This window comes from Oncorhynchus mykiss, chromosome 8, assembly GCF_057628025.1.
Source record: "Oncorhynchus mykiss isolate SJ-2025 chromosome 8, ASM5762802v1, whole genome shotgun sequence".
Taxonomy (NCBI): Eukaryota; Metazoa; Chordata; class Actinopteri; order Salmoniformes; family Salmonidae; genus Oncorhynchus; species Oncorhynchus mykiss.
This window is the reverse complement of record NC_143029.1, coordinates 54,665,285-54,685,452: the sequence shown is the minus strand read 5'-3', so window position 1 is coordinate 54,685,452 and position 20,168 is coordinate 54,665,285. Positions and strand designations below refer to the sequence as shown.

The 20,168-nt window shown below is 43.1% G+C and overlaps 2 protein-coding genes across 9 annotated transcripts; one reads left to right on the top strand and one right to left on the bottom strand.

Moving 5' to 3' along the window:
- Positions 1-121: 121 nt before the first annotated feature.
- Positions 122-14,245, bottom strand: rpap2 (RNA polymerase II associated protein 2). 8 transcript variants are annotated; one of them, XM_021612905.3, is made up of 12 exons: positions 13,798-14,245; positions 12,748-12,796; positions 5,807-5,921; positions 5,437-5,535; positions 5,273-5,338; positions 5,072-5,160; positions 4,921-4,956; positions 3,565-4,648; positions 3,284-3,369; positions 2,964-3,044; positions 2,074-2,142; positions 122-816 (listed from the first exon to the last, which is right to left on the bottom strand). In XM_021612905.3, exons 1-12 carry the CDS (start codon positions 13,838-13,840, stop codon positions 633-635), a joined length of 2,001 nt encoding a protein of 666 aa, XP_021468580.2. In that variant the 5' UTR covers positions 13,841-14,245; the 3' UTR covers positions 122-632. The 8 variants fall into 8 exon arrangements, with proteins under 8 accessions (XP_021468580.2, XP_090038100.1, XP_021468579.2 ...); XM_090181974.1 differs by having other exon boundaries at positions 5,807-5,944; positions 13,798-14,067; XM_021612904.3 differs by having other exon boundaries at positions 12,739-12,796; positions 13,798-14,029.
- A 286-nt stretch (positions 14,246-14,531) lies between these two features.
- Positions 14,532-17,885, top strand: LOC110530097 (glomulin-like). The gene is made up of 3 exons (XM_090183056.1): positions 14,532-14,633; positions 14,853-14,959; positions 15,275-17,885. Exons 1-3 carry the CDS (start codon positions 14,532-14,534, stop codon positions 15,498-15,500), a joined length of 435 nt encoding a protein of 144 aa, XP_090039182.1. The 3' UTR covers positions 15,501-17,885.
- Positions 17,886-20,168: the final 2,283 nt, after the last annotated feature.

The following is a 20,168-nucleotide window of genomic DNA, read 5'->3' as shown; positions in this document are numbered from 1 at the left end:
TTGAATCAAATACAATTAGTCACGCTCATTTCCCATTCGTGCGGCTACCTGGTCCAAACCAAATATTATCAGACACACGCTTTAACACACTTGGAACAAATGACATTACACTGCCATAAACTTCATGTTAAGGAAGTTGGGAGAAACAGCATCACTTTTATTGCACCATCCTCTTACAGTTAGGCAACATAGTCGACAACACATGACGTTTTTAGACAAAGTGTAAAACCTGAGTGTGATTTTATTTGGTTGCACAGGGTTAAACATTGGAGGCGTGTAAACTTTAAATATTTGATTTAGACATTTACAGCATCAGATTCACTGTATCAAAAGATTCACTCAACTATGCACTAGTGTAAGAATTTATGTTTGAAAACAAGTCTTGTCAGTGATACGGTATGCCTACACAGTCTTCATTTTAGGGAACTACAACATCAAGCACTGTATGTACATTGCCCGAGAGAAGACGAGTCATTATTTGACTCTTAATTTTCAATAACAGAACACAATCAACCAACAAATAGAAAACCGAAAAAGCAACCAAAATAAATATAAAGGATAACCGGACTGACTCCCCTTCCCCCACAGTTCTTATAATAGGGGACAATGTTGTCCAGAAGAAGAATAGACTTTCAGTGATTTGTCTGCCGTTTCTCTGTGTGCTCGTGTGGACAGAGCTCTGCGGTTCTGAGTAGCTGGACCAGGCTCTGCAGGTCCCGGTCCAGCAGTGGGAGCTCCTGCATCAGAGTAGAGAGGTAATCGACTGAGGCTGGCCTCTCCAGGGCCTCCCGCACCACTGGGGATACCTCTGATAACCTGCAAAACAAACAACACGGTCAGGGAAAAAAAACGAAGGCCTCTGTAGTAAAGAAGTAATAAGTACAATAATTCTAGATGGCAGTAACGGCTAACTTGACCATTTCAGAAATCTCATCAACAGCGAAATGCACGTTTTTCAAAGTTTAAGGGCACATTGACCAGGATTTGGGAGCGACTGGAAATCCACCGCATTGCCTTGTGAACAGGTATAATGCTTTACGGTGAGCTTATAGCGCAACGCAAGACGTGTTCATAAGAGTCTCTCTCGTAGGCGTCTTATTACGACCGCGTCTGAATGCTCAGGGCTAAGTAACAGAGATTGTGAGTCAGTCAACCAAACTGCGCCTGAGAGCAGCGCCACTTTCAAATCGTTGTGAGAGCCGTCAGTTTCGTCAGCATCTTACTCGATAGAGCGTGTTGCTTTACTAGTCAGCGACTACAGGACTGGATCAAGACCACTTTAGTAGATCAGGTAATATTAGATAGAGACGGCAGTCCCCCCCCCCATTTATTTTGACCTCTATAAAATCAAGGCTATAAAATCTCTCATCTCTGGGGGGGTGCACACAGTGGGTCTGCTAGGGATGGGGTGGAATGTTTCCCAGGGCCTGCCTGTGTGTGTGGTCCCTGGCTGGGGGGGAAATCAGGTGGATGAGGTAAGGCAGAGAGGTGTCTGTGTGTACACAAACGGGAGCAGCATGGAACTGTCCCACACAGCGCCTGCTAACGCCCTGCCCGGGGAAGTGGCGCACACACACACACACACGCCATCTGGCACAGGGCACACAACGCAAGGGAACGCAAACACTGTAGATTGGAGATGCCACACACACAAACCATATACTGTATACCGCACTGTGTGTGTAAATATCAAAGACCACCATAAACATGCAGGCGCACACACACGTAAACCTTTGCTTTGCTGCATCTATGAGGGCCTGTGTATGCGTTTTTCAGAATAATGTACACATTCTCTGCATATGTTGATAAATGAAATCATAGTTTAACAGGTTGACTTCCAGTTTGTTTGCGATCTATCAAAGAGGACATCCAAAATAACACACACACACACACACACACACTTCTCTGCAGTGCACCCCGGGCACACACACACAGAGATAAATCCCTCTAGGTAGAGTTTGTTGAGAGGGTGTTCCTTCAGGGATTTCTCTCTCCCTCCCTGGTTTCCTCTGTACTGATCCTAGGCTCTCCAGCTGTTCCTGCAACAGGACAAACACGGGAAGAAGCACTTACAAATGGAGGAGCACCACTGCAATCAGGGTCCACTCTGGGCCTTTGTGGATGATGTTGGTGTTTGTAAACCTGCCATGGAAATAAAAGAGACAATATAGTAAAATAAATAATCTATAAAACAGCACAGGTTTTGAGAAGCTGAAAGAAATGAGTACTGCCATTAGGCCTGACAACACTATGATTCTCCATTAAATAAAATAAAAACAAAGTCGAGAAATATCTGGCCTTTCCTTCAACTTGGCAGTCCAAATCACCAGTCCAACCATATGTCAGAGACAAAATCATACAGACAAAACAATTATAGTTGTTCGATATGACAGTTTGTTGTTGGAGCTCAGGGGGCCTGCAGGACTCAGGAGCTAGTGGTGAATTCCTGGAAACAGGCATCTTACTAAAGGTGTGACAAGTGGTATGCTATTCAAAAAGACAAAAACCTCTGAGCTAGAGGAAGTCAATAGCACTCTGCCAATCACTGCTTCCTGTTGACTGCACCTAAAAATCAGCCAATCCGACCCTAGTTAGTGCCCACGACAGGAGCGGAGTTCATTTCTGGCCCGTTTGGAGCTCCCCAGAAAGTCCACGCAGTTCGTGGAAGCCTTGATACCACATTACTTCTCCATAAATACCGTACTTACAGTGTCTCATAGTAGGAGTGCTGATCTAGGAACAGCCCCCCCCCCCCCCCCCCCCCCCCCCCCCCCCCACCTGTCACATCATCTTATTCATTATGATCTAAAAGAGCAAAACTGATCCTAGATCAGCACTTTTACTTTGTTACGGTTTATGAATACATGCCCAGGTAAAATACTGACTGTACAACGTTCCAGTCTCCCAGACGCAGTCTGGGGACGTTGTAGAAGGTGTGTTAAAAAGGTCACACTGGCGCTGACCTGAAGGTTCTGACCAGCCTGTTGAGGTCACTGGAGACGTCAGTCATGGTGAGACGCAGAGGACCCACGATGTCTCTCAGGCTTCGGACCGCAAAGAGAAACAGACAGAACAACTTTGTTTACTTTCTTCATATGAGAAGACGCTAAGTTAAATTCACCAAGTTTAAAGACTGAGCTAGTCCTCTTCAATGCTTCTGTAATATTGCTGTTTGTCAATTGTCAGCACATCGGGTGACCATATATTCATCGCAGAAACCCAGTTCTTTGTACTTTGAAAACCGTTGCAGTGTTTTTATACACACACACACACACACACACACCCTTTAGTGAGCTTCTCCACTGTAATCCGTTTCTGGATGAGGTGCTGGGCATGGGAGTCAACCAACGGGAGTGCCCCACCCTGGTTCTGGAGAGGAGGACAGGAATACAATGAGTGAGTGAGACAGACAGACACACAGAGACAGGGAGAGAGACAGGGAGAGAGACAGGACGATAGACAGGACGACAGACAGGAGTTTCATGTCACATCTCTCCAATGCTTATACAGAGTTCCCTCATCTGGACACTGGCAGTTGCTACAATACACTCCTGCCCCACTCACCTCTGAGTCGCCGCCTCTGGCATGTTGTTTCCCTGACACCCGCTGGACTTCCTTCGTCCCTTCGTAGAACTCCCTCACCCTCAGCCCCATCTCCTCTGTCTCCCTGCGTAGGGTGTCGTAGTCTGGGGCCGGGGCCAAGGGCCTTCCTGGACCCCCTTGGGAGTCAGTCTCACGTCCCTCCCCACCATCCTTCACAATGTCCTCCAAGTCATCTTCATCTAGCTCTTCTTCCTCCTCCTTCTTTGTTTCTATCAGTGTTTTACTAAAGTGGTCTGGGCCATATAGGAACTTCATAGTCTCCTCAGTCATCCATTCAGTGAAGGTCCTCCTTAGGCCTTCTAGAAGGTTCAGCCGGACCGAGACAGGTTTAGTCCCGGCTTCGTGGCCCTTGAGGAGCCCCCGGAGCCCCTGGGCTCCCCTTCTGCTCATGCCCACCTGTGTGATGTTGATGCCAGGCTGGGTGGGCTGTGCTGGGTCCCCCTGTGGACTGGGGTTTGGAGCTGGTTCTTGATTCTGTACACTGTAGGCTGTTAGTGCAGAAGACGTAGCTGTGGCTGGGTCTCGATCCTGTATTGTAACTTGGCTCAATAGCTCTGCAGCTTCCTCCATAGACTGGCCCTCTGGCGACCCTCTCTCTCCCAGGAAAGATTGCTGCTCACTCTGGTGGTTCGTATCTGTGGTGTGCTGTTGGCGTCCATCTGTCCCATTGCTTGGCTTCCTTTGTGCTTTCTGTGATTCTTCTGTATTCTCCTCCTTGTCTTCCGCCTCGTTTGTTTGTATTTGCTTGGGCACCGTTGTGTCCTTCCCTCCCGACCTTCTCTCCCTGTCCTCCCCCTCTCCAGGTTCCCTACCCTCCCCTTCGGCGGTGCGCTTGGGCAGATCGCCCCAGTGCACCCTGGGTCCCCGTCGCTGGGAGACCACGCTTGAGACAAAGTCGTGTTCTGCGTCGCTGTCGTCGCTGTGGCCGGCTGTAGGGGAGCGCCTGGGGTCCTCTGGGGACACGGAGTCCAAGGGAAGGGGGTTCTCCACATCGACCTCTCTGAGACGCCTCTCAGCCAGCCTCACCTCCTCTCCGGTGCTACCGCTAAACAGAGGGGGAGGGAATCCAGGGGAAGTCAGTCAGTCAAGCAAATCACTCAATCGATATATCAATGGTTCCGTAGTTAAAAAAAAAAAGGATGTTCACAGTCTGCGAATTACTACATTTTTATGCCGTAAATGATTGAGGAATGGATTTGATAAATAGATCGATACCTATCCATCCATCCAAACCTTCTAAATCAGTTGAATGACAGCTCCACATCGTATCAATTCATCCAGACTGAATGACATTGTGGGAAAAAGTTGTGTACTTACCCATCTCCTTTCTTCATTAATTTCACATCTGGGGGGCTGAAAATGACGAGAGGAGTTAACATTTAGGTCAAATTTGGACCTAAAGAAAAATGGCTGCCTACCTCAGCATATATATATATATCAGTGCTGAAGTAAAACAGTGCAGGCTTACCTCTCGTGCTGCCTCAGCCACAGAGGGCTCTTTGATATCTGCAGCTCAAAGGACTTGGAGGCTTTGTAGCAGAAGTTACTGCAGAAGCTCTAGGTCAGAGAGGGAAAGGGCCGCGTTTCGGTCTTACGTCAGTCACGTTCTTTCGCAGTGCTGGGCACAACACAGCAAAGTATCTGACTCTGTGTCTGACTGAGCACTTACCTTGCGTTCCGTGATGTCATAGACTTTATTGGTTTTGGTGGAAATTTTGAACTGTTGAGTGGAGACCTAGTAAAAAAAAAAAAAAAAAATTATACCTTTTGACCAATCATGAACTGGAAGGCAAGTAAAAAAGTAAAGCCCTTTAGAAATACACAAATCCTTACCTTGCCCAGTTTGTTTGAACAGACAGGATAACCGCACAGCTTCACAATGGACCTCTCCTCAACTGTGTCTTTGTAATTGGCAGTAGTGATCAACCTTGCCTGCAAATCAGACATTGAAAGGAACATCATGAACACATGGCAGATGCCCCACACCACCTCAAAATAACAATGCCGTGCTCCTCCACCAACTGATATCTATGGACAGTGACTGAATCTTTCCACGAGGTCACAGATCCTCTTCTAATTTACAAGACTGGAACCGCTCCAACTCTGCGTGCTTCATTCATTCGCGGTCACCGTCTTACCCACGGCTCGCCCTGCAGCATTGACCATAGGAGGTAGACAGCGTATTGACCTCCATGGTACTCACACAGTCAACCAGGAAGTCGTCTGCTACGCTGTCCTCCAAGAGACGCTCCACCACCTGCAGAGCCCTCTTCTCCAGATCCAGCTTCTCTCTCAGGGTCTCCCTCACTGCCTCTCTCCTGGGTTTAGGGAGACAGTGGTTCTACGCGGTCAGCGCCACAGTCAGAGAGACGCATTGGGGGGGGGTATGACCATATCAGAGACAAACACTGCTCACAAATGGGAGTCCAGCAACACTGGTAATGGTATTCAACCCCCCAAAATATGAAGACAACAGCAACCTTCATATGTTTGGGAACCACTGTCACATTGGCCTGAAATCCAGACCCGTTTTGCGCTAACATTCCACTCCTTGTACTCGTGTCATATTGACAAATTGTTTGGCATGACAAGGCGTGGTTTGTTCAGTGTCTTCAGAAAGTACTCACACGCTCCCCCCCCCCCCATGTTTTGTTGTGTTACAGCCTAAACGTAAAATAAGTACAATTGTGATTGTGTCCTGTCAAAGTGAAAATATGTTTTTAGAAATGTTTACAAATTAAAAGATGAAAATGTCTTGAGTCAATAAGTATTCCACCCCTTTGTTATCACAAGCCTAAATAAGTTCAGGAGTAAACATTTGCATAATAAATTAGATGGACTAACTGTGCAATAATAGTGTTTAACATGCTTTTTGAATGACTACCTCATCTCAGTACCCCAAACATACAATAACCTGTAAGGTCCCTCATTAGAGCAGTTCATTTCAAACACAGATTCAACCACAAAGACCAGGGAGGTTTTCCAATGCATCCACAAAAAAGGCACCTACTGGTTAATGGTTAAAAAAATTTAAAAGCAGACATTAAATATCTCTTTGAACACGGTGAAGTTATTAATTACACTTTGGATGGTGTATCAATACACAGTCACTACAAAGATACAGGCGTCCTTCTTAACTCAGTTGCCTGAGAGGAAGGAAACCGCTCAGGGATTTCACCATGAGGCCAATGGTGACTTTAAAACAGTTACAGAGTTTAATGGCTGTGAGAGGAGAGAACGGATTAACAACATTGTAGTTACTTCACAATATTAACCTAATTGACAGAGTGAAAAGGAAGCCTGTACAGAATAAAAATATTCCAAAACATGCAACCTGTTTGCAACAAGGCACTAAAGTAATACTGCAAAAAATGTGACAAAGCAATTAAGTTCTTGTCCTGAATACAAAGTGTTATGTTTGGGGCAAATCCAATACAACACATTACAGAGTACCACTTCATATTTTCAAGCATAGTGGTGGATGCATCATGTTATCGGTATGCTTGTCATCGGCAAGGACTAGGGACATTGCTGGATCTAGGGAATGATACCAAAACATGTCTGCATCATTGAAGGTCCCCAAGAACACAGTGGCCTCCATCATTCTTAAATGGAAGAAGTTTGGAAGCACCAAGACTCTTCCTAGAGCTGTCAGCCCAGTCAAACTGAGCAATCGGGGAGAAGGGCCTTGGTCAGGGAGGTGACCAAGAACCCGATGGCCACTCTGACAGAGCTCCAGAGATCCTCTGTGGAGATGGGAGAACCTTCCAGAAGGACAACCATCTCTGCAGCACCCCACCAATCAGACATGTATGGTAAAGTGGCCAGACAGAAGCCACTCCTCAGTAAAAGGCACATGACAGCTCACTTGGAGTTTGCCAAAAGGCACCTAAAGGACTCTCAGACCATGTGAAACAAGACTCACTGGTCTGATGAAACCAAGATTGAACTCTTTGGCCTGAAAGCCAAGCCTCACGTCTGGAGGAAACCTGGCACCATCCCTACGGTGAAGCATGTTGGTGGAAGCATTATGCCGTGGGGATGTTTTTCAGGGACTGTGAGACTAGTCAGTATCGAGAGAAAGATTAACGCAGCAATGTACAGAGAGATCCTTGATGAAAACCTGATCCAGAGCGTACAGGACTTCAGACTGGGAAGAAGGTTCAACTTCCAACAGGACAACGACCCTAAGCACACAGCAAAGACAACGCAGGAGTGACTTCGGGACAAGTCTCTGAAAGTCCTTGAGTGGCCCAGCCAGAGCCCGGACTTGAACCCGATCGAACATCTCTGGAGACCTGAAAATAGCTGTGCAGTGACAGACCTTGAGAGGATCTGCAGAGAAGAATATGAGAAACTCTCCAAATACGGGTGTGCCAAGCTTGTAGCATCATACCCAAGAAGACTTGAGGCTGTAATCACTGCCAAAAGTGCCTCAACAAAGTACTGAGTAAAGGGTCTGAAAATGTATGTATGTGAATGTGATATTTCAGATGTGCAAACATTTCTAAAAACCTGTTTAACCATTATGGGGTATTGTGTGTAGATTGACGAGGGAAAAAAAACAATTTCATACATTTTAGATTAAGGCTGTAACGTAACAAAATGTGGAAAAAGTCAAGGGGTCTGAATACTTTCTGAATGCACTGTAAATAACGAAAAGCAAAACATACAACAATCTCATGCTCACCCCTGATTGGAGGACCTCAACATTTTTTACACGTGTATATCAATTCCACCCGTCAGACAGCCACAGATCAACCCATCTTTCCCAGTAAATCATCATTCTACCATTTCCTTCTGCAATACATCCCTCCATTATATCACGGTGTCTCATTAGGGACTAGAACCTCCCCATCTGCAACATGTCTGCCCGAAATTGCCCCAAAAATCTATATTTTTTTTTACCCAAGAGCACAATATCTCTTGTTGACTGACTGTGGTCGTTCAACTCCCCCAGCAATACAGTTTGCAGGTCCAACCACACCCTGATATTATGGCATAACAACCATTCCTGGACCTGACTCCAAAAACAAGCCAGCGATGGACAGTACCAAAAGAGATGCTCTATTGATTCTGGTTCCACAAGGCAGACTCTGCACCGGTCTGACTGTTGAACACCCCATATACTGAGCATTATTTTTGTAGTGAAAATGTCATATAATAGCTTAAAATGAAAAGAGTGAATTGATTCATCGGTTGTTGCTTTGTATATCAGTTCATAAACCCGATGCCATGGTATTGGGGCAACTATCTTGAATTTTATGTGGCATAGTTGTTAACCCTCTAGACCGTAAGTGAAACTGATACATTTTACGATTTATATTAGTCATTTTAAGCCATTTATTTAAAGAAATATTGGTTGCAGACAAACTAATTAATTCCTTTTTCTAAGTAATTGCCTTTTCCATTTTTGTGACAGCAATGAGTTGGTTATAATTTTGAATTGAGCATACATTTCCATACACCTGAATGAATTGGTTGCATGACATAATTCTACCCTAGTTGTTTACAATGTCATTCATAAACATGATACCTTTTTTATACATTCTCTCCAAGACAATTGGTTTATCCTTTATCAGTACATCGGAGTTTAGCCATATTATTTGCTGTAATACAGATTAGAGTTAGACCGATTAATCGGAATGGCCGATTAATTAGGTCCGATTTCAAGTTTTCATAACAATCGGAAATCAGGCAATAATAACCAGAGGTCGACCGATTATGATTTTTCAACGCCGATACCGATACCGATTATTGGAGGGCCAAAAAAGCCGATACCGATTCCGATTATTGGAGGACCAAAAAAGCTGATGCCGATTAATCGGCCGATTAAAAAAATGTATATGTAATAATGACAATTACAACAACACTGAATGAACACTTATTTTAACTTAATATAATACATCAATAAAATCAATTTAGCCTCAAGTAAATAATGAAACATGTTCAATTTGGTTTAAATAATGCAAAAACAAAGTGTTGGAGAAGAAAGTAAAAGTGCAAAATGTTCTATGTAAGAAAGCTAACGTTTCAGTTCCTTGCTCAGAACATGAGAACATATGAAAGCTGGTGGTTCCTTTTAACATGAGTCTTCAATATTCCCAGGTAAGAAGTTTTAGGTTGTAGTAATTATAGTGATTATAGGACTATTTCCCTCTATACCATTTGTATTTCATATACCTTTGACTATTAGATGTTCTTATAGGCACTTTAGTATTGCCAGTGTAACAGTATAGCTTCCGTCCCTCTCCTCGCTCCTCCCTGGGCTCGAACGAGCAACACAACGACAACAGCCATCATCGAAGCAGTGTTACCCATGCAGAGCAAGGGGAACAACTACTAGAAGGCTCAGAGCGAGTGACGTTTAAAACACTATTAGCACGCGCTAACTAGCTAGCCATTTCACTTCGGTTACACCAGCCTCATCTCGGGAGTTAATAGGCTTGAAGTCATAAACAGAGCAATGCTTGACGCACAACGAAGAGCTGCTGGCAAAATGCATGAAAGTGCTGTTTGAATGAATGTTTACTCGCCTGCTTCTGCCTACCACAGCTCAGTCAGATACTTAGATACTTGTATGCTTGAATGCTCAGTCAGATTATATGCAACGCAGGACACGCTAGATAATATCTAGTAATATCAACAACCATGTGTAGTTAACTATTGATTATGATTGATTGTTTTTTATAAGATAAGTTTAATGCTAGCTAGCAACTTACCTTGGCTTACTGCATTCGCGTAACAGGCAGTCTCCTTGTGGAGTGCAATGAGAGAGAGGCAGTTCGTTATTGCGTTGGAGTAGTTAACTGTAAGGTTACAAGATTGGATCCCCCGAGCTGACAAGGTGAAAATCTGTCGTTCTGTCCCTGAACGAGGCAGTTAACCCACCGTTCCTAGGCCGTCATTGAAAATAATAATGTGTTCTTAACTGACTTGCCTAGTTAAATAAAGGTATAATTTTTTTATTTTTAAATAAATAAAATCGGCGCCCAAAAATACCGATTTTGGAATGTTATGAAAACTTGAAATCGGCCCTAATTAATCGGCCATTCCGATTAATCGGTCGACCTCTAATATTAACCAGGTGAAATTGTGTCACTTTTCTTGCGTTCATTGCACGCAGAGTCAGGGTATGTGCAACAGTTTGGGCCGCCTAGCTCATTGCGAACTAATTTGCCAGAATTTTACGTAATTATGACATAACATTGAAGGTTGTGCAATGTAATAGCAATATTTAGACTTAGGGATGCCATCCGTTAGATAAAATACGTAACGGTTCCGTATTTCACTGAAAGAATAAACGTTTTGTTTTCGAAATTATAGTTTCCGGATTCGACCATATTAATGACCCAAGGCTTGCATTTCTGTGTGTTATTATGTTATAATTAAGTCTATGATTTGATAGAGCAGTCTGACTGAGCGATGGTAGGCACCAGCAGGCTCGTAAGCATTCATTCAAACAGCACTTTCGTGCGTTTTGCCAGCAGCTTTTCGCAATTCTTCACGCATTGAGCTGTTTATGACTTCAAGCCTATCAACTCCCAAGATTAGGCTGGTGTAACTGATGTGAAATGGCGGGGTGCGCGCTAATAGCGTTTCAAACGTCACTCACTCTGAGACTTGGAGTAGTTGTTCCCCTTGCTCTGCATGGGAAATGCTGCTTCGAGGGTGGCTGTTGTCGATGTGTTTCTGGTTCGAGCCCAGGCGAGGAGAGGGATGGAAGCTATACTGTTACACTGGCAATACTAAAGTGCCTATAAGAACATCCAATAGTCAAAGATATATGAAATACAAATCGTGGAGAGAGAAATAGTCCTATAATTCCTATAATAACTACAACCTAAAACTTCTTACCTGGGAATATTGAAGACTCAAGGAACTTAAATGTTAGCTTTCTTACATGGCACATATTGCACTTTTACTTTATTCTCCAACACTTTGTTTTTGCATTATTTAAACCAAATTGAAAATGTTTCATTATTTATTGGAGGCTAAATTGATTTTATTGATGTATTATATTAAGTTAAAATAAGTGTTCATTCAGTATTGTTGTAATTGTATTGTTGTAAATTAATCGGTATCTGCTTTTTTTTGGTCCTCCAATAAATCGCTATCGCCGTTGAAAAATCATAATTGGTCGACCTCTAATACAGATGCTGCCTCTTCTGGGAGTATAAAATTGGAATTCTAACCAACTCTGTATAGCTTCAATTCAAAATAAGGACAAACTGCCTCCTGAGTGGCGCAGCGGTCTAAGACCGGCCGGGCACCTGCAAGCTGACTTCGGTCACCAGCTGGACGGTGTTTCCTCCAACACATTGGTGCACATTGGTCTTCTGGGTTAAGTGATTAGTGTGTCAAGAAGCAGTTGCGGAGGACGCATGGCTCTCGACCTTCGCATCTCCCGAGTCCATAGAGGAGTTGCAGCGATGGGACAAGACTGTATCTACCAATTGGATATCACGAAAATTGGGGAGAAAAAGGGGTAAAAAGTACAAAAATAAAATCAAGAAGGGGAATTGCAATAGTGCTAAGCACAGGCAAAATCCTAAAGGAAAACCTGGTTCAGTCTACTTTCTAGCAGACACTGGGAACAAATTCACCTTCCAGCAGGACTTTAACCTAAAACACAACGTCAAATACACACTGGAACACTTACCAAGATGACATTGAATGTCCTTCAGTGGCCTAGTTACAGTTTACATAAATCTGCTTGAAAATGGTTGTTTAGCAATTATCAACAACCAACTTGACAGAGCTTGAACAATTTTTTTAAGAATAATGTGCAAATATCGTACAATCCAGGTGTGCAAAGCTCTTAGAGACTTACCCAGAAAGACTCACAGCTGTAATTGTTGCCAAAGGTGATTCTAATGTGTATTGACTCGGGGGTGGGAATACTTATATACAGATATTTCTGTATTTTATTTTCAAACAATTGACAAAATGTAAAAAAACAAACATGTTTTGACTTTGTCATTATGCAGTAGTGTGTAGATGATTGATAAGAAAAACATATTTAATCCATTTTAAATTTAGGCTGTAACACAACAAAATGTGGAATAAGTCAAGGGGTATGAATACTTTCTGAAGGCACTGTAACTAGCATAAGAGACTGGTACCCAGGCTCACGTTAAATACCTTCTTGCTTCCTCTGCAGCGGCCTGTGCTTCTTTGACACTCTTCCCATCTGTCAAATAAGTGAAATTAGGTGTCAGTGCTCATATAAGGAAGTTGGCTGTATACTGTAATTTACCCATAAAAGTAACGTTAGCCAGTTAACGTTGTGCTATGGTTGCATTTGCAGCTTGCTAGCTAAATTAGCTAGAGCTACGTAAACACAACCGAAACGTTAGTTGAAAGAACGATAGCTTCGTTTCCATCACTTTTTGAGGACCCACAGAGACCCAACAATATCTAAACAGTGTTAATACCGGTCTGATGATATCTTATAAAAACAAACCCCTTTTGCCTGGTTTTGAAGAGCGAGCGACTCTTTTTCGTGGCTCGTTCTCCATGCTGGTAAAATGTTTTGTCACAGATAGAACAATGAGACAGATATTTCTCTGGATGTATTAATGTGAAGCATCCGGTTGGCGTTTCCACTAACTACCAAATATGGTAGTGAGTGGAAGTCCACTGGTGGGCAGTGGGAGACGATAGAACGAGATGGATTTTGGCCGGCATTCTGCAAATCTTCTCATCAACTAAACATTTGGTGTCAATACAGTTTTCGGTTCCCAAAACTAAAATCTGTTATGAACAGAACGGACTACGTTTTGTAGACTTCACCCTTTGCAAAAGTGTTTTTTATTAAATCGCGCTGTTTAGGAGTGCAAAGGCGAAGTGAGTTATTGCACACGCGCACTTCAGAGTAGGCGTTCCCTAACGGAAATATGCAGCTGTCACTAAAACATGCCGATTGGATATCGCTAGAGCGTGCTTGGCTCTGCCCTCCTCCTTGCTTGTTCTAGTATGCCCACTATGACTCATTTGTTCCCGTTGGAATCGACAAGCTGTGGTCTATCTTGGTTTAGTTATACAAATATTTGGTTTTGTGCTAATTTTTACAATAAACCGACAGCAAGCATCAGAGTCAACGCAGCAAAAACACATGCGATTTATTCAGTCTCAGATTATTGAAATGTAAGGAACAATTCCCCAAATTCATTAAATCGAGTAATACTTTACCATGGAAATAAGCCTGTAGATCCTTTGTAGCATTATGAAGCATTACAATAATTGAGGGATTTTACCATTCCTTCCTTGTTAATTTAGGATCTAAGACACTGTAACTCAGTGCAAGAGGCATCTTTCCCCCTCACATGAGTGTTTAGCGATGTTGTCCAGAGATGTGTAAATCATGACTCTTGAGTCCCCGCTCAGGCAAATTAGTTCCAGTCGAGCGTTGTGTAAAATGACTTGTCTCACGCGCCAGACTTCCTCCCCAGGCACGGATTCTCTGTATTGCCTATGTGCTCTGTGCAATAGCTTGGGGAAGACGTTAGTAAAGGACAAACCAACCTAACCCCCTTGCCATCGCTTTTTTTCTATTTTTACCCTCTCTCTCTCTCTCTTTCCCTATCCATCTGCCATAGCAAGCCATCCAGCATGACAACTATACGATTGAGGATTACGAAAAAGGATGCCTGATGAAGACCTAAGGGTCAAAACGTTGTTATAAATAAATATCACCTGGGAGCATGAGAAGCAGTGTGCAGCGTTTTCCTTTCTGTTTTCCAGGTTTTGCGTATTGTCATAGATTAGGAAAATAAGGTGAGCTGAAGATTGAACCAGACATCAATACCAGGTGTATTTATTTGGATGTATTGTGCCGCTTCTCTGGTTGTGGAAAATCTTATAGTTTGGGCCCTGAGGTTTTCCTGACCACATGATTTGACCAGGGAAAACTCTGGGCCACAATTATGGTATTGGCTGGAACCTGCTGGGTCCTCTGTTTTAAGATTTTGTTGAAGAAAGAGGACAATCTTAATCACCGTCTCGCCGCCATCACACACCTACTGGAAGTCTGTCTACATGTTATAACCATTATAAGTTATTACTCCAAACACTGGTCTAATATTGTTTTTTAGGATATAAAATGTAAATGTTTGCGAGCCTGGCCCCAGATCTACTGTATTTGTGATGTATTCCCACCATAGGAGTTGGCAAGACAGTACAAACAGATCTGGGATACATGGCTTAAGATTTGAATAACTGCTTCATTATTGTCTGTGATTGGTCAGGTTTGCAGTCCCAATGAGCTGCTGGTTGGCTTGCTTGAGCAGGTGGAGAAGACCCTGACTCCGTCGCCGAGACAAGTCTTCCTCCTGCTGCAGCCCACTACAGAAAGGTGAGGAACGGGATGGATTGTCTGAATGGAACATCCTCCATGTTGTTTGATATTCTTGATGATCCTCTCCCATACCTTATTTCCTACCACTTTTTAATCCACACATCCCTTACCCTACCCACTTTCTTACCTCTTTCCTACTGCAGCTATAATACCTTCCTCCTCACGTCCTCTCCTCTCTGACCAACCGTCCTACCCTTTGCCCCTCTTCACACTTCCCTATCTACTCCATCACTCTCTCCCACCCATTCCCCACCCTGACCCCTCTCTCTTACTGTCCCCACCTTTTCACCCTCCCCCTCTTCATTGTTTCAGCTGGGCAGCCCGGAAGGCCTCCTCGGTGGGCGTGGCTCTCGCCACCCTGCTGGGCCAGGTGGCCAGGCTGCCTGTGCCCCAGACCAAGGAACAGGAGGAAGACGACATGTTCGGCCCGTGCAGCTGCTGGTCGGCCCTCCTGGTCTTCTTCAGACCCTTTACGGGAGGCCGGGCCGAGCCGGCAGGCCGGTATTACCAACAGGACGCCCACGGTCAAAGAGGATGAGCTGAGGACAGAGACGCGTTCTATCTCCTAGAGATTAATGTACTTTGGTGTGAAAACTACAACTCAATCGCAGAACAACAGCGAAGGACCTTGTGAAGATGCTGGATGAAACGGGTACAAAAGTATCTATATCCCCAGTAAAACAAGTCCTATATCGACATAACCTGAAAGGCTGCTCAGCAAGGAAGAAGCCACTGCTCCAAAACCGCCATAAAAAAGCCAGACCACGGTTTGCAACTGCACATGGGGACAAAGATCATACTTTTTGGAGAAATGTCCTCTGGTCTGATGAAACAAAAATAGAACTGTTTGGCCATAATGACCATTGTTATGTTTGGAGTAAAAAGGGTGAGGCTTGCAAGCCGAAGAACACCATCCCAACCGTGAAGCACGGGGGTGGCAGCATCATGTTGTGGGGGTGCTTTGCTGCAGGAGATCCTGGTGCACTTCACAAAATAGATGGCATCATGAGGCAGGAAATTTATGTGGATATATTGAAGCAACATCTCAAGACATCAGACAGGAAGTTCAAGCTTGGTCGCAAATGAGTCTTCAAAATGGACAATGACCCCAAGCATACTTCCAAAGTTGTGACAAAATGGCTTAAGGACAACAAAGTCAAGGTATTGGAGTGGCCATCACAAAGCCCTGACCTCAATCCTATAGAACATTTGTGGGCAGAACTGAAAAGGCGTGTGCAAGCAAGGAGGCCTACAAACCTGTCTCAGTTACACCAGCTCTGTCAGAAGGAATGGGCCAAAATTCACCCAACTTATTGTGGGAAGCTTGTGGAAGGCTACCTGAAACGTTTGACCCAAGTGAAACAATTGAAAGGCAATGCTACCAAATACTAATTGAGTGTATGTAAACTGCTGACCCACTGGGAATGTGATGAAATAAATAAATGCTGAAATAAATAATTCTCTCTTATATTATTCTGACATTTCACATTCTTAAAATAAAGTGGTGATCCTAACTGATCTAATACAGGGAATTTTTACTAGCATTAAATGTCAGGAATTGTGAAAAACTTAGTTTAAATGTATTTGGCTGAGGTGTATACTTCTGACTTCAACTGTATTTATGGCCTTGTGTTTTAGGTTATTGTCTACTAAAAGGTGAATTTGTCTCGCAGTGTCGGTTGGAAAGCAGACTGAACCAGGTTTTCCTCTGTGCTTAGCTCCCTTTCCTTGTTATCCTAAAAAACTCCCTAGTCCTTGCCGATGACTCATAACATGATGAAGCAATCACCATGCTTGAAAATAGGAAGCGGTACTCAGTGATATGTTGTTGGATTTGTCCCAAACATAACGCTTTGTATTCAGGACCAAATTCAGTTCTTTGCCACATTTTTGGCCGTATTTAGTGCCTTATTGCAAACAGGATGCATATTCTGGAATATTTTTATTCTGTACAGGCTTCCTTCTTTTCACTCTGTCAGCTAGGTTAGCAATGTTGCTTCATCTTCAGCTTTCAATCACCGCCATTAAACTCTAACTGTTTTAGAGTCACCATTGGCCTCATGGTGAGATCCCTGAGCGGTTTCCTTCCTCTCCGGCAACTGAGCTAGAAGGGACGCCTTTATCTTTGTAGTGACAGGGTGTGTTGATACGCCATCAAAAGTGTAATTAGTAAGTTCACCATGTTCAAAGGGATATTCCATGTCTGCTTTTTAAATGTTTTACCCATCTACCAATAAGTGCCCTTTCTTGTCGAGGCATTGAAATCTCCCTAGTCTTTGTGGTTGAATCTGTTTTAAAATGAACTGCTCAACTAAGGGACTTTACAGGTAATTCTGTGTGTGGGGTACAGAGATGTGAGAGTCATTCAAAAATCATGTTAAACACTTATTGCACACAGAGTGAGTCCATGTAACTTTTTACTCCTGAACTTAAGCTTTCCATAACAAAGGGGTTGAATAATTAGACTCGAGACATTTCAGCTTTTCAGTACTAATTAACTTGTACAAATTTGAATATAAATATTCTCTGAAGGCAGTGTATGTATAAATCACAAGTCTGTCTTTCACTGTTTCTTAGATTCACATGGATGACATAGCTAAATAATTATTGTGGACAATAATATGCATTGACTTTACTAAATAACTATGGTGGATAATATTGTGAACAGTATACTTTGGGAAACAAGATGCATTATGACTATAAAAACAACTTTTTGTCAAAATGGAACTAAAAATAAGCTGGACTCAAACCTTCCACTATTAAATCATGTTATGTAATTACGAACTCAAACGTATTGATGTGAAAGTTGAATTGTATTTATGTTAACTATTTATGATTGTAAAATGTGAAAAATGTCAGATTTGTTTGAAATAAATACAATTTAAGCAGGACGATGACAACTGGAATAAACCCATCAAACCAACTCTTGAAGTTTGTAGTTGTCTATAAAAAAAAAAGTTTCTCAAAATATTTTGCTCTATATTTTTACTCTTAAGTGTAGAAACTATAAACGCAACATGGAACAATTTCAAATATTTTACTGAACAACAGTTCATAGAAGGAAATCAGTCTATTGAAATAAATTCATTAGGCCCTAATCTATGGATTTCACATGACTGGGTGGTCCACCCACTTGGGAGCCAGAAAAGGAATAACCCCCCCCCCCCTCAGACGATCCCGCAGGTGAAGAAGCCGGATGTGGAGGTCCTGGGCTGGCGTGGTTACACATGGTCTGCGGTTGTGACGTCGGTTGGACATACTGACAAAATCTCAAAAATTATGTTGGAGGTGGCTTATAGTAAAGAAATTAACATTTAATTCTCTGGCAACAGTTCTGTTGGATATTCCTGCAGTCAGCATGCCAATTGCATGCTCCCTCAAGTTGAGACATTTGTGGCTTTGTGTGACAAAACGGCACATTTTAGAGTGGCCTTTTTATTGTCCCCAGCACAAGGTGCACCTGTGTAATGATTGTGCTGTTTAATCAGCTTCTGGATATGCCACACCTGTCAGGTGGATGGATTATCTTGGCAATGGAGAAACGCTTGGGATCGTAAGAGACCAGCCACCCGGACAGCTGATCAAACTGAGGAGTATATCTGTCTGTAACAAAGCTTGTTGTGGGGAAATACTCAATTTGATCGGGTGGGCCTTGCTCCCATGTGGCTGGGCCTATGCCCTCTCAGGCCCACCATGGCCGCACCACTGCCCATTCATGTGAAATCCATAGATTAGGGCCTAATGAATTTATTTAAATTGACTGATTTCCTTATATGAACTGTAACTCAGTAAAATAGTTGAAATTGTTGCATGATGAGCTTATACTTTTGTTCAGTATAGATTGGTAAGTTAGCGGCCAGCTACCTAAACTTGTAATTATGTACAGGGGACCCCCATTGATTTTCACTCAGATGTTTTGAGCCCCACCTGTTTAGCTAAAAAAAAATATATATATATATTTGCATGTTATTTTGACATGAATACGTGTCACATATAAGTTTGCAAACGATGTTTTAAAAAAATGTAATAATTTGTTAATAAAGTCATATACACACATGGTTTCTTTGTTGCTTTCTTTAGTGATAGAGCTCCAAAATGCAGGTGTTTCAGCCTAGCTCAGTGCGTTTTGTGGTGGGGCAGCCAGCAGACAATACGGAGCGTAGGGGTTGGTAATGTTCTCTAGTTGCACCGCGATTGGCTCAGTGTTCTGTCACTCATGGGGACACTACGTCACTGCAAAATCTACGGGTAGAGCTCGAAAATTCATGCCCCTTGGGTGCTGCCATAGATTTACATTACAAGTGCCCATCCAAGAAGGCTCAAGGTCATTGGCCACAGATAAAATGTCAACATCATACTTTCAAAATCCTAGCTAGAGAGCTAGACAAGCAGTCATCATCATGAACCAAGTCGACAATCTACTGGCAAATCCTTTTCATATCAAGAGAAATCATATATTTGTTTTTTCTTTTGTACCTTTATTGTACTAGGGAAGTCAGTTAAGAACAAAATCCTATTTACAATGACAGCCTAGGAACAGTGGGTGAACCGCCTTGTTCAGGGGCAGAACGACATATTTTTACTTTGTCAGCTTGCGGATTTGATCTAGCAACCTTTCAGTTACTGGCCCAACACTCTAACCACTTGGCTACCTGCGCCCCGTATCGGTGCTCATTGGCCATTGGAAATCAGAAATTCAACAATGAGTGGTTTGGAAGGAATCAGTGGATAACTGTAAGCGTTGCAAAGCAATCACTAGCCTGCTATTCAGTGAAGTCTGGGTTTAAGAGTCTCTTTTCCAAGCTTAAAAGGATAAACATTCACATGCAACACCATGGGCCAGAAAATGTTAAATACATTTGCCATGCTGTCAATCCTGCATGACTTCTGCCATGTTCAAAACAACTGAAAAAATAGGAACAGGAAAATCTCAGACTTCAGTGAGTTCAAGACAACTGGGAACCCGGAAAAAACAAGCTCTGACTGGGAAAATAAGTTTTGAACAGTCATCCAACTCGGAATTCCAAGGGATATTGGGCTTCTTTTTAGAGCAACCTTTTCCCGGGTTCCCAGTTGTCTTGAAAGCACCATAAATCCAGAGAATGCCGGACTTTGATTACAAAATTTGACCACAAGAATAACTGCCGCGCCACTGTCCTGTTCAAGTGGGCACTGCACAACAAAGTCCAAAAATGTCTTATATGCT

Excerpts from the sequence above, each read along its gene's own strand:
- rpap2 (XM_021612902.3), bottom strand. The coding sequence starts at position 13,124 with ATGGAGAACGAGCCACGAAAAAGAGTCGCTCGCTCTTCAAAACCAGGC. Across the intron at positions 5,161-5,272 it reads ATGACATCACGGAACGCAAG|AGCTTCTGCAGTAACTTCTG; the intron begins GTAAGTGCTCAG and ends TCTCTGACCTAG. Across the intron at positions 817-2,073 it reads GCAGTGGTGCTCCTCCATTT|GTTATCAGAGGTATCCCCAG; the intron begins GTAAGTGCTTCT and ends TTTGTTTTGCAG.
- LOC110530097 (XM_090183056.1), top strand. The coding sequence starts at position 14,532 with ATGGTATTGGCTGGAACCTGCTGGGTCCTCTGTTTTAAGATTTTGTTG. Across the intron at positions 14,634-14,852 it reads CCATCACACACCTACTGGAA|GTTTGCAGTCCCAATGAGCT; the intron begins GTCTGTCTACAT and ends GTGATTGGTCAG. Across the intron at positions 14,960-15,274 it reads CTGCAGCCCACTACAGAAAG|CTGGGCAGCCCGGAAGGCCT; the intron begins GTGAGGAACGGG and ends TCATTGTTTCAG.